The following is a 23,550-nucleotide window of genomic DNA, read 5'->3' as shown; positions in this document are numbered from 1 at the left end:
ATAGAGCGCCGCCCGCTCCGACAGCGCCCCCTGCTGGGCTGGCGGTCTTCCGGTGTCAGGCCGTCCGACCCCTCCGAGCGGCTGTGATGCCTCGGGGTCTGGGGCGGTAAGTTGGAGCGGTAGTGCTGAGGTGGGAAGCGTGTTAAGTCCAGATGGCCCTTTACAAGCACCAGAGCTGCTGATGGGGTGGGCGGTATTGTTCAGTGCAAACGGTAACGCTGAGAAAAATGCGGAAGCTTAGTGTGACTCGCCAATAATGGTGTAATGACACGCAAAGTGCTGCATGGAAACGCAGGTGGGCTGCTCTTCCCGAGCAAGGCAGAGTGACAGCTCCCACTTAAAAATATGGGTTTATTTGCAAGGAAGGTTATTTTCATCTTGACAGATTAGCCTGGCATATTAAAAAACAGTGCCCGTGTAAGACTGCAGAAGGGGCAGTGTGTTGGATCTGTCTGAATAGGACAAAACAAACACTAAGAGAGGTGGTCTCGTTTCCAGGTATGCTGTAATAATTCCCATTCTTTGTATTCCAAGCTCGCAACCTCTATTATTGCTTGGCTGCAGTTTCTGACAGTGATCAAGGTCAAGAATTAGTGCCAACAGGCTCTGAACAAACGTGCCAAAAGAAGCAACAACAACTCTCTGCTACAAATAAGTTCTGATGTGAATAACAGAGGAAAGGGGGAAATTTTATAGTGGAAACCTAAGACAGGAATAGACTCAATCCCAAATCACCAAAGACTGTAGCAAAAGGAAAGACATATTTAGAATGAGTGGGAGGAGTGGAAAGAAGACCAGATTATTTTGAAGACAGCCCTATTTTTGTAAAGCAGCTATGTTTTTAATTGCTTAAATGCTTAGGAAATATATTGTCTTCATATATTTCTCTTAAAATACAAGATGAATGTTGAAAAGTGGAAACGATCCAGTATTTGCATTATGATGCATCCACTGTTTCTGGGGGTAAATCTCAGCTCCAGTCACTGAAGGCTGTCACTCTGAGTTGGCAGCAGCTTACCTTCTAGTGCTGACCTAGTTTCTTGTTTTCCTCAGCTGTCCACATGATTCTCACAACAAACATTGCTCAGCGGGTTGTAAACAGCACGTTATAGAAATATGGAAAACATGACGGATTATCTTTAGGTAAGCCAACTAAATCATGGTTTATCTTAATAAATTAGGCTGTATTTTGGGTGACTGTGTAGTTGAACTGACTTATCCACCGTTGCAAGGGAGATCGAGAAAGAGACTCCATGGCAAAAGAGAAGCTGTTAAAAGTGGAGCAAGGTCTTTGATAACAGCATGAAACACATCCTACAGGAAATTAGCGTGACACCATCAGATCAGGGAGTACAAAGTTCCGTGAACTACAAAGACATCTGGTGAAAGTCATTGCCACTGCGGCTCTTGCCAGTGCACTATGGAGTCTTTTGAAGGACACATGTCCTGACGACTGGCCATTTGGCCACAATATCTCAGCAATCTGCATCTTATCAGTAGATAGCTGCTGTGCCAGAGGATTCCTGACACAGAAATGGAAGAAAGTAGTTTTAGAAGTGCTGCACAGGCAATATCATTTACTGTTTCCTCAGGAGGATGGCCCAAGCTGTTGAAATAATGCTCTATGCTGACTCTGACAACTCTATATTTAAGTCTGCTTCCTTTCAGCTGGCATTTGCTTCATACGGAACCTAGGCTACGATGAGTTATCTTACATTGCAGAAGTGCAGAAGAGATCTTTTCACGTGTATTGGTTACAGTGGATTTTCTGTTCAAAACACAGACTTTGAAAACTTGATTGGGATCTTGCTGTCAAGCAAGATGCATGGAGCGCATGGCTGTTATTAACATACCTGAGATTCAGAATTCTGTCAGTCCTGTTGTTTTGTGAAGGCTTCCAAAAATGAGCTGTTTACCTTCCAGAATATTCCTGCCAACTGCAATATCATTTAAGGCTTGTGGTTCTATACCTCCCATCAACCTTAAGTGAACCTTTTAGCTAGTTATATATGTTGTTAAAATAGGATGATTTTTTTATTTTTATTTTTTTTAGCTTTTGAATTCTTCTCCTTGTTCTCCTTAGAGGAGGATGTAGTGGAAAAAGTGCTACGTATTTCTAATGGCTGCTTACACATCCTTTTGAAGACCTGTTGGTTGTCATGTCTTTTAACAATCTGTGAAGCTATCATCACAGATAACAGCAGTTGGGAATCATCCTCAGTATTTAGCAGGAGCGATCTTAACTTGCCAGAAACCTTTTCTTGACCGTTTCTTGTGGGTGTTGCTGGAGATTATAACAATCGAATTAAATTGAATTTAAAGCCACATTTTAACTGTTAGCACTGCAAAAACAAGAACGTGTCTATTGCAGAGAATGATTTTCATTTTGCACATGTTGCCTATGCTATAGATAATTTTACAAAGACACTTATGTTATTGCATCTGCCTCTCCTGCATTAATTAGGGGAGAGATTTGTAAGGGCTTAGGTTTCTAATGATTTGTCATTGCTTTTTCTCAGATCTTTTTCGCAACAGGAAAAAAGATGAGAGTTGTCTTGACCAGGGAAAAGTGAGTTGCAGTCTAAAGGTCAGAGTTATTATGGGTTAATCAGTCAATAGCCTCTGTTTTACGAGGCCTCTGATTCATGTTGAAGCTTTCCCTTGCACACTGAGAATTCAGACATAAAAACCAGCTTTGGTTTGTTTCCTTAAGGCAACAATGTGCTTACTGTATGCATTGCCTTTACTGTAGGATTGGCAAATACAGTGAAGAAACCAATTAATGCTTTTGATGTCTAAAGAGAAGGATGTCAAAGTGCTTGGCTCAGTGAAGTAGATTTTCAGATGGATGACTAATGTGAAAAATCAAACACATTTACTACTCAAAACCTCTGTATTCTTGGCTCTTCTGCATGGATCAATGAAACACTTTATTTACCTGTTTTTGAATGCAGTCATGATATCAGATGATCTTCTGCCAGGATCTCAGTCTGTTGGTTAAAGATGCTAAAGTCCTCTCACAAAGATGCTGATGCTCACATAAATGACTGTGCATAGTGTTTCTTTCTCACAGCTTTGTCCTGGGATTATATGAAAAGTATCTGAACTGCTCACCCCAGGACCCCTGTTCACTTCTTGGGGTCAAGCCTATTTGGGAGCTATCTTTTTCAAAAGAGGAAAACTCCCTAGTTTAGATGTGTATTATTTATCCTTGCTTTAAAAGTAAGAGCCTTTTGAGAGCCTGTACCTTCTTCCATTTTTAGCTGAATCCTTGGCATACAAATTGCTGTCATAAAGCTGTTCCAGATTTTCGGGTCAGGTTTCTTATTTTCAGGGTAGCAAATAAGGTTTTCCTTGTCTTTCATTTCTTACCTGGATCCTCACAATTGTTTTCCTTTCTCCATTCTCCACCTTTTCCAGGAAGGAAAGCAGGGGTATTCAAATGATTTACAGCCTCTTGAGGGCATGTACTATCTCTGCTTTTCTTGTACGCTCCTGGTTCCCTCAATCTAGTTCTCAATTCTGTGTATATGGAAGGGCAGGGTAGAATGTATATGGTAAAGGACAGGGAGTTCTCTAGGAAGCTTCAATTTCACAGGTGCTCCAAGGAAAGCAAAAGCTTGTGGACAACTCTTTCCACCTTCCTAAGTCTTACTCCAGATGAATGTAAGCTGAAGCTAGACAAGAAGTTTGTTTGGTTTTGTGTTTTTTTTTTTATCTTCTACTAAAGTCTTACAGTACAGGAGTGTGAGAAGAGCAGCCAAGAGCTGTACAGATGCAAAACATGCTGGAAAGGATGATGTTAAATATCACAGCCAAAATAAGTGCGGAGAGTGGGGAATTGTGTCAGTACGAGGGACTAGGAGAAGAGGGGCTTTGAGAGAGATGATATTTTGGGCATACACTCTTCTCTTGATTCTGTCGTGGGGAAACTGTGGTAAAAGCCCCGAGGCAATTGAGACCTCCAGCCCAGGAGCAGGACTAGTGAGGTGAAAATGATGCGTGTGTGCCACAAGAGGGCCCTCTGTTCCAGTCCCAAGAGGTGGCATAGGGATTTGAGAAGAAGCTGACTGAGGACGCAACATCTCTGTGGACATGCAGTGGGACAGCCAAGCAGGAAGCTAGAGAGCATGGTGATGTGCACCACAAAGACCTGAGGGCTCAGGGGTTCCCCTAGGAGCACCTGGGCTGAGGGTCTCTGCCAATGGCAGGGACTGCTCCTTGTCCTCCCAGTCAGGGCAATGTAGGGACAGCCTGCTGGGAGTTTCTAATGTTGCTTAAGGCTTCTGACCTTGTCAAGGGCCTGGCTAGGGGTCACTTCCCCCCCAGTGCCCAACAATCAACTTTTCAGCCAATTTTTGTCTCAAATCTAGGGCATACTGTATGCTAGCTGGTAAAGCGTCAGCAGCATTGAGCATCCCAAAGTCAGGAGGAGAGGAACTTTCATTGCCTACAGAGAAGGAGGCAGAGGCAGGAACAGGCATGTGTGAACACTGCACCAAGTGCTGTCATACAGACGCACCAAGTGCTGTCATACCAGCAGCCTGTTGTGTGGATGTGGCTGTGAGGGATGGGATCTTGTCTGACAGCATGTCCACATGGTGCTACTTAACAGCACGCTTGTGTGAACTGATGTGCCCTCACCAGCAGCCTTTACCTTGCAATTACAGGAGACAGTCCAAGTAGGTCAAGGAAAAGGAGACAGAAGGCTGTCTTGTTTGTGTAAGCAATGAGGATCAGTAAATGTAGTTGAATTGGAAGTCTGTACAGCAAGAGAGAGCTTGAAATTGGCTTGCTGCTTTAGACTTTTTTGTAGTTTAAAACTGGATTTTGAAAATGTATGCTTATGTTATTTAATTTGAAGTACTTATATTAATATATCTTCCATGATTAGATCAGAAGTGTTCTTGGACCTGTGGTACACTTTGTATTGGCTTCTAAATTTTGAATGTAGGACCAGTTCCATATCATTTTTTCATGACCAAAAAAGGCTTGAATTTAGGTTGTCACTGAATACAAGAATGACTTCAAAGAAATCTTTCTGGTTTTGAAAACTCATATTTATAGTATGCAGAAAAACAAACAATTTACTAAAATGTAACTACAGATCAGTGATTTTCCATCTATTTTTCCATCACATTTCCCTTGTGCATTATCTTCCAGTTGTTATATTAATCTCTGTCTATTTATTGAAGATATTTATTAATATTCTGCACTTTAGTATCACATGTAATCACAGACTCAATAAGATTCTTGCCTATTCATTTTCACAAAATTAAGGTGATCATATTTTAATGAAAACTGGAAGCTGAAAGATACAAATTTTCACCTATCTTTAAGTATATGTACAACATTGCTGTATGTATTTAATGTTGTGTTTCATGGTAAAATTGAACTTCTTTGTGAAATCCAAGAAGTGAAGTGAGTTGGGCCTCAGAAAATTAGTGTATTGTAGGACTGGGGTCAAAACTGGCTTGGTGTTCAAAGCTTGGCTTGAGCTTGGCTTCTTCTTCAGCCTCTCAGCCATGTTCTTTTATAAATCCAGAGACAATAAACTTGGAATAAAAAAACAATATTATTATTATTATTATTATTATTATTATTTTTAAATCATGTTTTTAAAGTAGAGAGGCATTTAGTACAAGAGAAAAGAAAGTTATGATTGTAACACAGAGTTATAACTGTTGGCTTTCATCTGCTGTTGTGAGACCACAGAAAGAAGAGCTGCTCAAAAAGGTACCCTATCTAAAGAATGTGAAACATTTCTAGCAGCGTTTGAAGGTTGCAGGTTCTCTGGGAGGTTTCCAGGAATAAGCAGCTTGACTGCCAGTACTTCAGCTGTCTGAAAGATGAACGTAAATGCATTGAAAATTACTCTGAATTGTGCCCAGGTGAACTGCCCAGAATCCAGTTTTCCAGACTTTGCAAAACCTTTTTACCACATTGATGCAGGAAACTTAAAACAAGCCTTTTAACAGACATATATTATGAAAGCATCTTATGTCCAAATGAAGAGATGTAATTACAAGTGCCAAGGAGGGTGGCTGCTGTTTGTTTTCTGACTTTCTATTCATATAATTCACAAGTTCAATAAGGAATGTGCGGTTTCATCGTTTTTCTTCTGAGTCATGCCATGCTTAGTGTTTGCCCTCAGATTTCATAGTATGTAGTTGTCCCTGGGAATTGGCTTAAGTTTCAGAGCTCTTGGTTTGAAAATGCAAACATTTCTGTCTTTTCTTAGAGGAAAGAGTTGTAGTGATTTTTGCGTAACATATATAAATCATTGTGTTCAATTAAACTGTGGTGTTTTTTTGTTTTTTTGTTTTTTTGTTTTTTTGTTTTTGTTTTTTAAATGCTGAGGAATGGAAATAAGCTGCCTGTCTTTATTTATTTATTTATTTTTTAACTTGTAAGTATATATAGACAGAAAAATACATATGATCAAAATTCAGTTTTGATGCTACTTTTGAAAAAAAAATAAAAATAAAAATCCAGGGAACAGACAAGCAGCAGACATTGATTTCTGCTTAAAACCAGAGAGGGAGTTTTGGAATAGCTCACAGTAACAGCTAATAGTATACCTGCATCCAACTGGACAAGAGGAAACAGAATTATGGTTCCCAATCACCAGAAATTATATATATATGTAATATATAGAGATATATAGATACAACGCCTGACAAATATGGTGGCCTTCTACAATGTTGTTGTAGCATTGATGTACAAGGGAAGAACAACTGATGTAATCTACCCAGACCTGTGCGAAGCAATTGACACTATCTCACATGATATCCTTGTCTCTAAATAGGAGAGACGTGTGTTTGACAGATGGACCACCTGGAAGATATAGAATCATAGAATCCAGCCACACCTCCCCAAACCTGTAGGGTTGCCTGGGGTTGTTGTGACCAAAATGCAGGACCTGATACTTGATCCTGTTGAAACTCATGCCATTAACCTTGGCCCATCAACCGAGTCTATCCAGGTCCCTCTGTAGTGCCCTTCCCCCCTCAGGCAGATCAACACTCCCTCCCAACTTGGTGTCGTCTGCAATGGAATATGGAATAGAATGGATCACTGCATTCAAAGAGTTGTGGTCAACAGCTCTATGCCCAAGTGGAGACCAGTGATGAATGGTGTTCTTCAGGAGTTGGTATTGGGACTGGTATTATTTAACACCTTTGATGGTGACATAGGCAGTGGGATTGAATGCACCTTCAGCAAGTTTACTGATGCCACCAGCCCGCGATTTTTCAACCTGGAGAAGAAAATTTTCCAGATGGACCTCATTGCAGCCTTACAATACATAAAGGGGGCCTACAAGAAAGCTGGAAAGAGATTTTTTTTTGCAAGGGTGTGTGGTGACAGGACAAGAAGTAGTGACTTTAAAATAAATTTAAGAGCAAATTTAAATTAAATCTAATGTTAATGAGGCACTGGAATGGTTGTCCAGAGAAGCTGTGGACACTCCGTCCTTTGAGATGTTCAAAACCAAATTGGATGGGCTTTGGTCAACATCGCCTAGTGAAAACTGTCCCTGCCCATGGCAGAGTGGTTGGAACCAGATAGTGTTTAAGGTCCCTTCCAACCTAAACCATTCTGTGACTGTGATTCTAAGATCTCCTGGAGAACACAGAGGGTAAGAATTAGCCATGTGGGTAAAGTAGTCTCTATGCGAATGAACTTAGTGGGAGAACAGCAGTATGGGACTGTGTATGCCTTTGATACAAACTCCTAGGTCCTTCCAGGATGCTCTCATCCAAGATTTCCTTCCACACAGTTTTTTCTATTGTCTTTATATCCAAGATATATACATATATTTGTTTGTAGACTTTCAGGAAAATGTTATCTATTGCTCTCTCATGGAAGAGAGTACATGATGGCTGAGATGCACCATGAATTCCTTCTGGGGACAAAATGGCTAGTTTCTTTATTTCTTGCCTCTCTTTATCTAATTAATTAACCTAAAGATCATCCACGCCCTGGAGAACTCATTAATTATTGTATCTGAGCTGGTGAGGAGGTTTGCGCAAGCAGGAGGAGAAACCCACTGTGGTCTAGTTTTGCAGAAGCAAGCTGTGACTTTACTCAAAACCACGTATCTCAGTGGGGAGCTTGGGGAAAGCAAGCCTACAAGCAAGCTGAGATGTGTGGTGAAGCTATTATATTGTGACGCATACTGTTGGTCTCTTTGAAGACAGTCAGGTGACTGGAGAATTGATTCTGGTTTTGTGGGGCCAAGTTTTCCTACTGAACCAGGAGAACAGGCTATAATGAATAGACAAGCTTGGTCGATGTCTGAGCCACAGCACAAGACAAGGTTCTAGAAAGAGCCTGTCCTGTAGTCAAGTATATGCAGGCCATAGTTTTCTATGGGAGAAAAAATAAATGGGGAGAGGAACCTTGCAAAACAGTGAATAAGGCAGAGCTAAGCTTTTTACTTCACAGCCCACAACTTGTCAGCTTTCTGAAATCTCTTCACAAGTCTATCAGGCACCCAAGGTCCCTTTGTTTCTGACTACAAAGAAGCAGCATGCTGGACACTCTCAGGTTTGGAGGCAGTCATATCATCCCTTTAAAAGCAAATCTGATAAGGTCATGGGGTTCTCAGCTTATCTCATGCAGGTTTTGCTGAACCTGCAGTTTGAAACTCCTTAGTTCACAAACACGCTGTGGAAGAGTGAGCTTAGGACTTCACCCTTCTTTGTTGTAGCTACTTTGACACAAATAATCCTTAAAGTGTTTAAACTGTCCAGGTAGGCAGGGTGAGATAACTTCTTCCACACAGATATGTTTGATGATACATGCATCAGATGTCCTCTCTGAAATAGGTAAGGTGCATAGTGACTTTAGCTCGTTGGACTCTGTGGTCCCAAAGTTCCCTTCCACACATAGCACAGTGGGCCCACGTGCATGGTGTCCATTGGTGGAAACCAATTTTGTTGAACTGGCAGAGACTATAGAATAAGTCCAACCCCAGCACAGTTTATAGAATTGCCCTGAAATATTATTTCTTTATGCTTGTCCAAAGTTCCTTATTTTTGTTTTAGAAAAAGGGTAAGAACACGTGCTTTCTGGAAATGTATTTATGGAAGTACCTTGATGGCTCTGAGCTGATGTATGTATGGTAATCACCTTGTAATGTAATTAGAAAATCTCATATTTGCTTTCCTTTAACTTGTTGCTTTGATGTTGCACTTGGGCGTCTATATTGTTCTCCGGGATACAGTCCAAAACTATCTGGATTCTGGCCAAGATTACTAATGTGTAGACGTGTTTGCAAAACAGGACTCCTGAAGTCAGGCAGACATGGAAGAAGATTTTTCTTCCTCTTGCTCTATTTTAGTTTTGGAGGTAATAGTCCTCAAGCTGGATCACTAAAAGAAAGAACTTTTCAGCCATTTCTTCAGTGCCAAATTTTTGAAGTTTTAGAGACGACAAAACGTTCAGGTTTTTAGAGAGGGAAATAAACTCTTAATCCAGGTAATTATCCACATTCATCCTATTTCTGCTCATATCTCTGCTTACAACATTCAGTGCAATAATGCCGCTTCTGGTCTTCGATAGCTATTTTGGAGTAATTACTCCAAAATTTACTAGTTTTTCTATATTTTTCTACCACTATTCATTATTGTTAGCACTAGGAATCGTATGCCTTATCCTGAGATTCCATTAGAAGTGTTTTTAATCAAGCGACGAGCTACCAAATTACCTAGAAACACCTGGGCAGTGTTAGGTAATTTTAATATGCCTCTGTAAATGTCAGATGCAACATTAAAACAATTTTCTCTTTATTGCTTTGGTGTAATTAAACTTGCACCCCACAGTTTCTCTATAAAGTTCACAAACCTCACTCTTCAGTCTCCCACGAGCTCTTCCAGTAAAAGGAAACTAAGGTAAGTTTGTGGATGACACTAAATTAGGAGGAGTTGTTGACTCCCTTAAAGTTACAGAGAGCTTGCACAGAAACTCGGTGATCCGTATGGGTCCTTTCCAACTATGATTAATCTCTATGAAATTTGAGAGTACATATTCACCATTTAATTTAGGTAAAAATTAATCCAAATTAATCCAAGCCAAGTGTGAGAGACCCAGAAGCTTTTAGGTCCCCTGGTTCTACACACCAACAAAGAAAGGAGGAATGTGTCTATCTGAGTTTATTATTATTATTGTTATTCTGATCATTCTTCTGTTCTGGTGGCCTATGCCATAGTTTTGATTCTGGGGAGAAAAGGAGCTGTGTGCTCTGAGAGCTGACATTGGGCAATCCAAAATGAAAGCAAGATGATCAGAGCAAAGCTCAGAGACATAATCCAGGACAAGATCAATCATCACAAGCCCCCAAGGTCTTTGCCCTTGTGCTACATTTTTTTCACTCATAGGTGATGACTCCATAGATAACTTCAGATATGGGATGGATGCAAAAGACTCAGACTAAGTAAGAAAACCCACAAACCCAACTCTGAATTACAAACCCACTAATTAGCTCTGTGAAACTGTGTGAGAGGGCTTGGAAGTGCTCCCCTCCAGTAGCCACCCACATCCCAGGGGAGTGCCTTCTGCTCTCAGGTCTGGGGCAGGGCGCAGAGTCCTCATGGGTGTTGCAGTTGTTGACCTTGCTATGCCTTTCCACTTACTCTTCCTTCAGGCCTCTCTACCAGCTCCTCTGCTTAGCATCCCCCCACAAGGCCTGCCATCCCCCTTCCCTCACTTGCAGCTGTTGGGGGCTGAGGCTGCAAGAAGAAAGAACATCATTCATCACACATACTTTGAGCAGGGCTTTCACATGTATATATAACACTTGTAAGGATTTCAAGTCTCTGACAAGTCTGTTGCTACCAGCAGTGCTCCAAATACTGTACCAGGTGAAGGGAAATAAAACATGTTTAAGCCTGTACATTAGTCTCCCAATTAGGTGTTCTGCGCTAGATCCAGCAGAGTTACTTGCCTTTCTGGGGTTCTGTGTATTACTAGTTGTCTGGGAGAAAGTATCTTGCTGTTTTGCCTCCAGACAGCAGGCTTGCATGCCCTAGCATCTTGGTTTTTATGTTACTATGTAGCTAAAAATGCAGCAGACAGCCATGAGGGTTTATTTGGGGGTTTTATTCCACGCTCGTTTCTGTCAAACCAAGAGGAATATTGGTGCAAAGCCTTAAAAATAAATAAAATAAAATAAAATAAAATAAAATAAAATAAAATAAAATAAAATAAAATAAAATAAAATTCAAACAAAAACAGACAAGCAGCTGTGTGTTTCAGGTGAAGGACAAATTTAACTACTGTGTGTCTGAATGCATGTGTACAATGAACTCCACAGTCCTGAGCCTATTACAGAGGTGATTCTATCTCATGGGGAAAGAGCCGGCCTCTTTAAATAAGGGAGATCTAAATGATTTAGGGTTTGCAGGTCAAATGTAATGACAGTATGCAGGTAAAGGCTTGCATTACATCGGAGTTTGTCCTTTGCTCTCCTTTCACTGGCAAACTCCAAAGAGATGCTGGGCACAAAACAAGGATTCATGAATGTCAGTATGCATCTTTGATCAGATTTCTGGTTCTGCTGGCCTGTTCCTACCATAGGGGGCTGCAGCTTGCATCGACTCAGATGCTGGGGCTTAGGTAAACTCAAGCCAGATGCCATTAGGATCAAAGTAAAATCAGATCTTTTCAGCAAAGTCCCACTCCCTCCCTTGCAACACCAGCAATCTTTTTTAATAGTTTCTTAAACAATCTTGATGTACAAAGCTAATGACAGGCATGACAGGACAGACAAAAATACTGTCTCTCTGAGCATGACAAACCCTAATTTTGAGTTGCATGTAGCACACAGAGGTGGGACTCGTTTTGCCTGCTTGCTGATGCTCAGAGCACAGCAATCTACACCAGCGCTAGGTGGGTAAGCTGCCATTAAACTCAGAGATAATCAGATCATCACAGTTGGTGGCGTCTAGGGGACTATCCATTTCACTGTGAAGAAGGTGTCCACAAAGTTTGAATCATACATCTCAATGGCAAGTGTGGGGTGAAGATACCTTGCTAACATACAGGCGTCCTCATTGGAAATGACTGAAGTTTAGGTGAACTGAATCCAGCCTAATCTACATAGTTGTCAGATGTGGTGGTCACTGTACAGAGTACTGCTCAGGATCTAGTCCTGCTGAAAAGTACCTGAGGGTTCAGGTGGATGACAAGCTGAACATGAGCCAGCAACGTGCCTTCACAGTCCAGAAAGCCAGCTGTATCCTGGGCTGCATCAGAAGTGTGGCCAGCAGGGTGAAGGAGGTGATCCTGCCCCTCTAAACTGTGCTGGTGGGACCTCACCTGGAGTACTGTGCCCAGATGTGGAGTCATCAGTACAGGAGAGAGCTCATTCATCTCTTTAATTTCTCCTCTCAAGCACACACACGTATACAAACCTCATGCACACACTGAAAAAATTAAACCTGTAGTAGACATTGTCCTGGGGGCTGAGCTAATGCATACAAATCCATGATGGAAATAGGAATGGAAAATTTCAACAAGTCCCCATCAATAGCAACCAACGCAGACTCAGATGTTTCTAACTTGTTGAAAGCAAGTCTAATCAGAAATAACTTGAAACACTTTTAGACTTGTTCAGAATCCACGTGGGTGTGGCTGTAGTGCATTTCATCTGTGTGCTGGGGAGACTTCCCTCATTTTTTATGCTGCAAATTTGCCAGAACAGATTCATCTTAATTCACAAATTCCTTTAAAGACATCGTAAGTGCATGGATGTACTGCAAGAAAATGCATCTCTGAACTTAATCATGGATCAGCAAATTCACAATTAGGTGTTATGTGCCAGATGTGTCAGCTACAAATTTGGCGATCCAAAGGTTCTGCAGTCTTAAATGTCTGCATCACACATGTTATTTGCTCTGTACAGGACTAGAAGGGAAAGCTTATCAGAAAGTCTGCTGATAAGAAGAGTCACAGGTTCTCATTCGACTTCTCTAACTACTTTGTTAGGAATGACAAACTTTTAGAGAAATAGAAAAGCAAGTGTTGGTTAGTGTCACTGTGTGTCTGGCTTTCGAAACTCCTTAGATAATAAATAAATAAAAGATGGAGTAAAAGGCAATTGATTCAGAGTCTGATGAATGTACCAAACCCTGCCTCTCTGCATGATCTGTCTCCACCCCTTCCGGTCTGGGTGACTTGGTGTACCAAGCGTCTCCTCCTCTACTCCTAAACCTAAAATATGCAGCAGAGTTGAAGAGCACCTGGAAACTGGATGAGCAGCAACAGCAGCAGCAGCAGCAGCAAAACTATCAGCAGAACTTGTTTTCTTCTTTTTGCGTATAGTGAAATCTAGCTGATATCTCACTGAACAGAAGAAGCGAGCTGGGCTAACTCAGGATCCTGGTAAGTGATGGCAAACTGGTCCACAAAGACTGAGCTGGCAGCAGAGAAAGGCTAACTATTTTTAACTGTGCTGAATGGGAGAAATCTGAAATTGCTGAGCAATAAGAACCAAAAATGCTAAGCATCTTTGCAAATCCATAAAATATTGAGCAAAAAACATTCATAGAAGGACTTCTGGCTTCAGTAAAAAATTGCACAAAGTTGAATTCAAATTAAGGAGCAGACAAGGTGAAGATAGAGGGTTTCAGCTTTGGGAAAGTGGATTTTGACTGCCTGCTGCTGCAGCACAGCAGTATTTCTGAGGACACCCCAAGCATATCTTTTCCTCTAAATGTTATCATGCATTGGCACAAAGGGAGGTAATACATTCACTTTAAGCTTTTGACTCTAGACTGCCTTTGTTGGAAATATCCTACATCAGCCACAGTCTGATGGGGGCTTTCTATAAGAATTACTAGTCACCATTTTATATCCAGTAGCAGCAAGATCGTGTTAGAGGACCATGGTAATTAATTTTACCTTCATGGTTATTAATTTCTATTATTTCCCTTGTTTGGCACACTAGAGCATTTAGCATTGAAATAAGTCGGTGCTGGAGTTCAAACTGTTATCACTGGATCCAGGAAATCTTAACATCATCAGTTGGCAAAAACCGAAGCACTTTGAGATCATGTGCTCACTCTCGCTTTCTAAGAGGTGGGGACTATCCTTAGGACTACCTTTTCCCCAGCTTTACCTGATTGTTTTTGAAAGATTCTTAGCCCCACTTCTGGAGTATGATTTTTTTTCCACTGAAAGCTTAGACTAGGTAGGTTTTACTTGTGAGAGAGAGAAGCAGTGAGAAGGCTTTCTCATAGGCAGCAGAAAGATGGCCTGCGACTGATGGATGTCACTTTTTCTCTGTTAGCAACATTTTGCACTGCTCCTTGCTTTGTGCTGGTCCCTGGGTCTCCTCTGTGCTGAAGCTTGGTGATGAGAAGCAGGCTGTAGAACTGCTGTAAAGGCGAGGCTTGCTTGGAACTGGGCCATTGGGAAAGAAGGAAGGGGAAAAGTGTAAGGGATGAAATTGGTGAGAAGAGAGAATGAGGTGAGACAGGACAGGTAGGGAATATCCTGGGTCATTGCTTCAGTGCACAGCGTTGCACGGAACAAAGCGGGCGGGAACAAATAATGCTTCTGACTGAACAGGATCCCATCAAAGACTTCTAAGCAGTTCAGGTGTGGCTGACTATTTACTAAGTTCTTCGCAGACAGGTAATTGGAGAAGAGCCAGCTGGCTAGGACTTAATTAAGATTGGCCAAAGAAATCATTTCTGGGTAGTCATCAAAAGATAGGCAGTAGGCTCTTTCATAGCTGTTGCAAAGCTTAATGCTTCCTAAACGTTTCCTTGAAGGGGACACCGTATGTTGTGCCCTTCTGAACAAAGGTGGCTAAAAGTGTAAGGCTGAGCAGCTTTCTCAGAAGCCAGTAGTGTAAGCTGTCTTTGGGAATGCCTGTGAATTCTTCAAGCAATCTCTCGCTCTTCAGCACCCTCAATCATCTCAGGTTAAAAGAAAAACAAGTAGGAAGTACTTTTACATAAGCAAAAATCATTCAAGCATTTTGAGGCTTGTTATTGGGGATGAAAGCTAGGAGATACTCTCCCATACATGTTACAAAGCCATGAAGGTTTGGTGACAAAGCAGTGGAGTTTTTAGCCTGGCAGGCTAGACTAATTCATACTTTCTAGCACCAACCTTGATGTTTGGATGTTGAAAAGATGGGAGAACAATTAACAAATGTAATCAGCTCTCAGTTATCAGCACAATGAATTACATCACCATGTATGATCATCCATCTCATGTCTATTTCTGAAGCATCTTGGTTCTTGAAATAAAACCACATCCGCCCAGTTCCTGTATCACTACACCACACTTGAACAACCAGTACTCATTACTGTAATAAAGCATATTTAGTCAAACTCAGTGCTGGCCCTGCCTGACCCAATGACAGCATCCTCAGAGGATGATCAGTGGAAGAACAGTGTCTCTAGATCGTACTTCAGGAAGGTCAATTATTTTGAGTACACAGCAGACTGAACATGTACAAAAAATTGAATGCTGTTATTGGGCCTGTGTTAATCGTGCAACTAAGGAAGTGTGGTGTAGGTACAAGAAATCCGTCAAACTCTGCAGCTCAACTCTGTCCTTCAGTCTGGGTGCACCGTAGCTCTCAATGTGTCTCTATTACCTAGCTGAAATTGAGCTGTTACTCAGCCAAACCTTGCTCTCTGCTGCTGTGGTTAATGGAGAGCCAAAGAAGGTACACATTTTTAACATAATTTGCTGTTTTTCTAAAACTGGATGGCTTTCTGAAGTGTATGTTACAGTTCAAATGGAAATAAAAGGCTGATGTAGAAATGATGGAGTCATGATGTGCGTGTGGGTGTGTGTACGAACTCCCAAGGGCAGTTTTAAAGTCAGCGTGTGGTTAGGAAATTTTACTATTGACTCTGCCCCTGCAAACCTAATTGGATTCCTTGTATAGATGGATTATAATACTACTTTTAATTACAAGATTAACATTCTACTTTTTGCAGAGTCTGTCCCTTTCTCCAGACACAAAACAAATTCTAGCATGTGCTTGCTTTATTGCAGTCTCTTTCAAAGGCATGTGAAGCCAATGCCTTTCAACCTAATCTAGAAATCAGTACTGCAGCCTGTTGCCAACTGCTCCCAGTACATGCGATGCCAGAGCCTCTGTGATGATCCATAGCTGCTACTGAAAACTCAGGTTAGCTGGCAGGTGCCAGCACTGCAAGAAGCTCTGAATGCTATGCCTTTCTGTAGCAGCTGGGTCCTGTGGTGCTTACCCCTCTATAATTCAGAGAAACTAGCTAATGAGTCTGGGTGAAAACACGTGTGAGTGTGGCAACTGGTCACTTTTCCATATGTCTGGGGACAGTGACATTTGAAGCTGTCACTGCCCAGCTCCACGCCAGTGCTGTCATGGGAGCCAAACGTAAGTGATACAAGACCTATATGAGGGTAGTCATCTTATAGCTTTTTCTCTCTCTTTATTCTTAGATTAATAATAGATAATAGACTAAGAACCACTCTGAATTGGTGCCTGGCTTTTGCATTTTACTACTTTCTCATTTCTGGCAAGGATGTCAATGTTATTTATCAAAGTTATCAAACTGTTTACACTTGCCCTTGTTTGTACTAATTTTGTGCTAACAAATTTGACTTTCTTACTCGTTTCTTTCATTTTTTTTTTTTTCCCCCCAGGTTTCCAGATGGCTGATCCTTTCCTATACAATACTGGGGAAAGATCTGGATATGGATGCCTTGGACATGAAGTTCAAATTGAGCATATCAAGGCATACGTTTGCAGACCATCTTACTTCACAGACAAAGCTGTGATTGTGATTCATGATATATTTGGATGGATGTTTCCAGACATTAGATATATAGTTGATTTAATTGCAGGTCATGGATACATGTAAGCTCCCATCTTTCCTATTTTCCTCTTAATAAATGCACTGATAGATCAACAGGCCCAAAGCAAAGCACTGCGTATGTTCTCCATACACATAGGGCACTTCACTCTGAGAGAATAGAAATGCAAAGGGACAGAATGTTGCCATGGACACCAAGGGTTCTGAAACTGACCGGTCAAAAATGGCTATCTGAGCAAAAAGCTCCAAGGAGGGTGATGAAGTGACAGTGTTTGTGTTCGTGTGGCAATGTGGGTAATTAAAAGATTAAAAAAAAAACAACAACCCAAACATTAGTATGAACTTACAAATTGTGTAAGCTTTTCAAACCAAACCTTTTGGAGTTCATACAACAGCGAAGGTTGCTTTACTTTTACTAGCATAGAGATAAATAACCATTTATTTGGAATCAGGAGGGTTTCTTTATTCCTTTGCTTTTGTACTAAGTGTCTCTAAGGAAAGAAGGAGAGTTTATTTGCATGTGTTTTTTTTTTTTTTTTTTTTTTTTTTTTTTTTTTTTGTTGTTGTTTTTTTGTTTTTTTGTTTTTTTTCTGTAGCGACACATATAATTTTAGCTTTGCTGATTGCCAGAACAGGATAAGTAGAATATGATTCAAATAATAAATGTGTAGATGTACAGCCTGGAGTAGAAAAGACATTAGAAGTCATTTAGACATCCACTGATTCTCCCCACCTGGACATGAAAGTTGATTTGTTTCCATGTCTTTTGCAGAACCATCTGTCCAGACTTCTTCAAGGGGAAGGACCCCTGGAAAACTACTGATCACTGGCATGACTTTGCTGACTGGATGAAAGAACATGACCCAGTGAAAGTAGACAGGTACGATGCATAACTGCGCTTGCATTTTAAAAAGCATTTAGCAAACCAGGGGAGGGGAACTTGTATATACCTGAAATGTTTAAAGTGGCCCCTCACAGAAGGGCAAGCTGGCTGCATGCGCACGGTTATTTTATTCTGGGTGGTTCTTCTGTGGTCCCAAACTCTACCCTGGGATTTGGAAATGGTCATCTGCTCTATCTATCACTCTGCTTATTGTCCCCATCCTCACAGAGTCTTTTCTAACTATGTCACACTGGCTGCTCAGGCCCATAACCAGTGTCTCACAGGCTATGAAACACCCAGAACTCTCACTTGTCAGTGTGGATACCGCCTCCAGGTCTTTAGGATAAGGAGGAAACCTCTTCCACAAGTACTCATGCTATCTACCAGTTGTCCCTTGCCCATCTTTCTTTCTCCCTTGTAAATAGTAGATGCAGCTGATAATCTCCTGAGCAGGACTAGATCAGAATTTGCAGAATTTGCCCAAATACTCATCTGATCAACGACGCCGTCTTTCTCAATATATGGAATGACCTCCATCTGTAGATCCTAGCAGTGCCAATAAAAAAATAAAATAAAATAAATATATATATATATATATATACATATATATATAAATCTTCCTTAAATTAAGGCAGGTATTACTGTTTCTTCAGAATCTGTTAGCACATCCTGAAACTTCAGAGAATGATCTACAGTGACTCCCTATTACTCAGCTATCATCTTGTAAGCCATGAAGTGTTTATCTGGCCCCTGTAGCACTCACAGCCCAACCAACGTCTCTCAGCAAAGCTTTTGACAGTATAGTTGCAGAGTTGTGACTGAAATTTTGGAAAAGACAAATGACTAATACCTATAAGAATTCCTACTCCAGACAACTATCTTTACCATTTAAGACCTGAAGGATGTACCTGTATTGTCTACTAAGTGCTGACTTGTAACTGGCCTTAAGAAGTCTCGGAGCACCAGGAATCCTACATACTCATGACTTACGTTCTACCATCTCAAATAAACCAGAGCTGAAAGAGCTCATCCATTCGTAACATGCTGCTCATACAGCCCTTGAACATGATCTTCTGATCATGATCTTCTGATCGTGGCACTTTCATACAGCTTTTTTGTCAGACTATCCAAATTTATGATAGTCATACTAGTATACGCAATACTTGAAAATACTTTATTAGTGCACACAGTCTGCATTTAAAATTCACTTAAAGTTCTGTAGATAGTGAAAAAGATAAAAACATTACCCCCATGAAGTTAGCAATAAAAAATTAATTTTAAACGTGACCTGCTCTGATCTATACTAAAAACAATTTTTGTATTTAATTCAATATACCTCATGCAATACTCATTATTTTTTAAACATTATAGCTGGTGACATGTTAATGTTGAGTAATTATTATTTAATATAGTAATTTTGTGTGTGGGCTTGGTTGGATATTATTAACTCATGCAACAGGAATGACACACTCAAGGTAATTCTTTATCTAAATAGATAGACTCAGTAGAGATAACACATTCAAGCTCAACTATTCCCACATTCCATAATGCAAGATGTTGTTCTGCTTGCAGATATGTCTTGTCTTTAGTTGTCCTGTCCTAAACAAAGTGATTCAGTGAAAAAATGCTTCTTTTGAAAACAAAGGAGCAGGTCACAATTCAGGTAAGTATTTCAGCACCTACAACTGTGTATGGCTACTTCCCTAAGTTAGGACCAGAAATGTTAACTCCCGTTCAAGAATAGAAGACGTTGCTTTTCAATGTACTCTCTGTTTTAAATGATTGGAGGTGCAGGTGCAGAAAATTTCACGTGTCTCTTTTAATTTACTTCTTAAGCAATCAAATATTGATTATGCTATAGATCCCTTAGTTCTCTTTTGTTTATATGTCTTAGGGAAGCTGATGTTGTCTTGAAGTATCTAAAGGAACAATGCGGTGCAAAGAAGATTGGTATCGTTGGGTTTTCCTGGGGTGGAATGGCAGTACATCACTTGATGCTGAAAAATCCTCAATTATCCGCTGGGGTATCCCTCTATGGTAGTGTAGAACATATGAAAACTTACACGAGCTCACATCACTATATGTAGTCTGTAACTCTAGTCACTGCTTTGTAGTGTTTTCTATAAGTACTCAACTTAAAGGTGAGTTGGAAATTTTAATTATGACTATTTCAGCAATGTGCTGTATTGCTACCAACATTATAAGAATACTGTAAATTGGAGGGAAAAAAGTGTTTCCTTGTGCATGTATTATTTTCTATTAATTTTTTTAGTGCTTGGGGAATGGAAAAAATACTTTCCAAATGCTCTTTTCATCCATCAGAATAGAAACTCTCCTCAAGTAAAAAAAAAAAGTATTTAACAAATAAACCTAAGTAGAAATTTTGTCACAGAATTTTTCATTCATCTTGCAAGAACGATGACCTCACTAACATTCTGTTTCTCAAACATGTTATAGGAATAATAAGGGACACCGAAGAAAGATACGATTTACTAAATCCCACGTTTTTTATATTTGGTGAGAAAGACCACACTATTTCTCATGACCAGGTAGGTTGTACAGGAAACCATTTTTATTGTCCCATTTTTCTTCTGTCCTAGAGGGAATTCCTAGCCTGTCAGAAACCACTTTCAGATATGAAAAATCATGTAGGCCGGACTGTTTTGCTTGTATTTCAGTTTACTTCCCCAATATCTTGCTTAGGCTATTCAGAGCTTCTCTTTGAGTTGAGAAATGCAGTAAAGATCTATTATTGGTCTCTTGGTGGCTATGCAAGCAGAGTGTGAAACTGGGCAGGAAGATCCAACTTGTATGAACCAAACACCTCAAGAACTTGGGTACTGCAGTCATGTATGAGAGAAGACATAGTTAAATGACTGAATTTGGACCTTCTTTGAATGGAAAAAAGTAGTGTCAGCTCAGTGACAAAACTTTCTAGTGTAATAAGTTGATGATAACTTGCGGATTCTGTTTTGATACCTGACTGCCAACTATATTCTTACATAACCCCTATAATAAACTCATCTAAAAGGTTGGATATGTATATGTGTAGTAAACTGAGGCCTTCTTCTGTGGATTAGTTTTTTCCCTGTATTGGCAATGATAGCATACCACCTCTAGCATAGTTTTTTGCTGCAATAATAGAGTCTCTTAGAAGTGCACCTACTCATTTACAGCAGCAAGATTCACCAAACCATCTTAGCAGTAGCTGTGGGGTCTGTAGATACATCCATATTTTCGAAGCCTATTTCAGTCTTACATTCCAAAGAGGGGTTTTCTCATGTACTGAATAAAAGAATCCACTTCAGCTGTGATAGTGGAGAAAAAGCAAAGATGTGGCAATATGATTAATGGCAAGTTTGGCAAACTTAAATAAAACTAAAAAATCACAGCCTAACAGATCAATGCTTTATTTTACAGATTACCTTATTGGATGAGAAGTTGAAACAGTACTGTAAAGTTCCATATAAAATTAAAGTTTATCCTGGTCAGGTTCATGGGTTTGCACAACTGAAGCCAGAAGATATGAAACCTGTTGATAAACCTTACATTGAAGAAGCTAGAAAAGATATGATCGATTGGATCAAGACATATATTTGACAAAAACATGAAGGAACACTAGGCTTCAAAATCAGAGTTCAGTTAAATTTTAGAGAAGAAAACAGTCAAGAGGAAGATGGACGGAAACGAGGAACAGAAACAGTTTAACTTACACTTATTTATTTTTTGCAAGGCTTACAGAAGATTGTGAACTCAAAGTTGGACTGAAGGACCATTAAGCATTAAAGCACTGTTTGAATTTACCTTGATTTGTATTTGTTTCATTATTCTGAATTATGACATCATCAGTAATGAAATTGTCTTGCCACTCACGAGTCCTAAAGGGTATAACTATTAATCCTGACATTACCTGAGTGCTTTTGGATTTTATTTTGGTACGAGGGTTGTGTGTATTAGCGTGGAACCACCCTCATTTTGCATGAAGAATATTTTTATTACCTGCAGTGCATTTGTCTTAGATATACTTCTGTATTGAGCAAAATTCCCATTCAAGAAATGAGTAATTGGCTGTGTTAAGAAGTTTGGAGGGAATGGTAAGTTTGGCAGCCTCTGGGTATTCCATTAGCACTGTTAAGAAGGCTTGGCAGCTTCAGATTGCTGTGCTCTCAACCTAACTAGATGGTGTGCCATTTGTCTGCATACCTCAACAGGCTGAATGTGCTAGACAATATTGCTGCAAGGTGTGAAGCCAGAGATGCTAGAAGTGTCATGTAGCTCAGTCCCCGGGTTGAGTTGACCAAAGTACCCTTGCTTTTCTTTCTGCTGTCAGTGTGTCCATCTTGCCTTTTGGGCAGCTGTTATCAATGGAGGTATTGCCAAAGAGATGATGAGCAAAGATGGGAAGTGATGGAGGGCATTCAATAGCTGTAGGAGAGAAGGAAACACAGAATCATAGAATCACGGAATTGTCAATACTGGAAAAGACCACTAAGATCATCCAGTCCAACCATTAACCACCGTGCCCTCTAACCCATATCCCTCAGTACCACATCTACACATTTTTTGAACACCTCCAGGGACGGTGACTCCACTGCCTCCCTGGGCACCCTGTGCCACTGCCTCACCACTATTTCTGAGATTTCCCTAACATCCAACCAGAACCTCCTCTGGTGCAACTAAAGGCCATTATCTGTCATTCTATCTCTCATACTTGGGAGAAGTGTCCAACCCCACCTTGCTACAGGCTCATTTCCGGCAGCTGTAGAATGTGATAAGGTCTTCTCTGAGCCCCCGCTTCTCCAGACAGAACAATCCCAGTCCTCTCAGCCGCTCTCCATAAGAGCTGTGCTCCAGACCCCTCACAGCTTCCTTACCTCCCCCCCGCACTCTGTTCCGCTCTTGTCTCCATTCATTCCCGGCTGCTCTCATCCTCCCCTCCCTTGTGCACAATGATGGAGCGTGTAGGCAGCGCGGAAGCTTCTCTCCAGGTCTTCAAAAACTTAAGCTGTGCTCGTCACACCTGCAGGACACGCAGAAATAGCCCAAGAGAAAGGAGATGCTTTTAGGGCACGGATCCTGGCCGCTCGACCCAGACACAAATCCCTAGCGCCCGTGAGACCCGATGCTGATGGCTACCGAAGCTGGCTTTTCAGCTCTACTTTACAAGCACGGCGACTGCCACAGCCGTGCGTACTCCAGGAAACGTCCACAAGATGGGGCCCCTCTCCGTGACTGTCAGCAAGGAGGCCTAGGAGAGGTTTGGCTCAGGTTGTGGCAACCAGAGCTCGGAACAGCCCCTGTCAAACACTGCGGTGACAGTGTGCTGCTCTCACAGCAGCCTGGCTTAGCAGTACTCAGCCGAGCTCCTGAGTATTGCCTCTGAGTGCAGCAAGGCACTGTAGGCTGCTGGATTTGGGTTAAGTGTGGATTTTCACCTCCTCAGGACTCTGTAAGAAGGAGCTCTGGTTGTGTTACATCATCATGACACCTTGTATTTCATTTTGCATGGCTGAATGCTTGTTATCTGGAAGATTAGCTTATCTCCAGTGCACAACAAAATCAAATCGTCTTGGGACATCATTAAAGCCTGATAAGCCAATGAGTTGGAGGAAGCATGCTTTTGATTGTGCCCTAAGGGCAATTCTGTTTGTGCTTGCTCATCGTGAGTGTGAGCTTTCTTCTTATACAAACAAAGATAGATAGTGGTATGCCGAGCTACTAAAGGGAACTATAAGCATGTTAAACGGCATTAGTTCCAGCAGCTGAGTTTGTCTTACAATTCTCTGTTATATAAACTTGTTTGGCCAAATAGTGCAAAATTACATTAAAATGACTCAGCAG

At 40.9% G+C, this 23,550-nt stretch overlaps 1 protein-coding gene across 3 annotated transcripts; it reads left to right on the top strand.

Annotated features, from left to right (window-relative positions):
• Positions 1 to 30: 30 nt before the first annotated feature.
• LOC140248559 (carboxymethylenebutenolidase homolog) lies at positions 31 to 21,838 on the top strand. Of its 3 annotated transcripts, XM_072329388.1 has the most exons (8): positions 36 to 106; positions 386 to 498; positions 1,054 to 1,143; positions 16,657 to 16,870; positions 17,599 to 17,706; positions 19,604 to 19,746; positions 20,167 to 20,258; positions 21,130 to 21,838. In XM_072329388.1, the coding sequence occupies exons 4-8, from the start codon at positions 16,665 to 16,667 to the stop codon at positions 21,307 to 21,309; spliced, it is 729 nt and encodes a 242-aa protein (XP_072185489.1). In that variant the 5' UTR covers positions 36 to 106; positions 386 to 498; positions 1,054 to 1,143; positions 16,657 to 16,664; the 3' UTR covers positions 21,310 to 21,838. The 3 variants fall into 3 exon arrangements, with proteins under 3 accessions (XP_072185488.1, XP_072185489.1, XP_072185490.1); XM_072329387.1 differs by lacking the exon at positions 386 to 498 and having other exon boundaries at positions 31 to 106; XM_072329389.1 differs by lacking the exons at positions 386 to 498; positions 1,054 to 1,143 and having other exon boundaries at positions 51 to 106.
• Positions 21,839 to 23,550: the final 1,712 nt, after the last annotated feature.

The sequence above is a fragment of the Excalfactoria chinensis genome, chromosome 2, assembly GCF_039878825.1.
Source record: "Excalfactoria chinensis isolate bCotChi1 chromosome 2, bCotChi1.hap2, whole genome shotgun sequence".
NCBI classification, from domain to species: domain Eukaryota; kingdom Metazoa; phylum Chordata; class Aves; order Galliformes; family Phasianidae; genus Excalfactoria; species Excalfactoria chinensis.
The sequence above is the reverse complement of the archived record's forward strand: the minus strand, read 5'-3'. Positions and strand labels throughout refer to the sequence as shown.

Coding starts and splice junctions, on each gene's coding strand:
- LOC140248559 (XM_072329387.1), top strand. CDS start 16,665: ATGGCTGATCCTTTCCTATACAATACTGGGGAAAGATCTGGATATGGA. Junction 17,707..19,603: donor GACCCAGTGAAAGTAGACAG/GTACGATGCATA, acceptor TATATGTCTTAG/GGAAGCTGATGTTGTCTTGA. Junction 19,747..20,166: donor CGCTGGGGTATCCCTCTATG/GTAGTGTAGAAC, acceptor AACATGTTATAG/GAATAATAAGGGACACCGAA.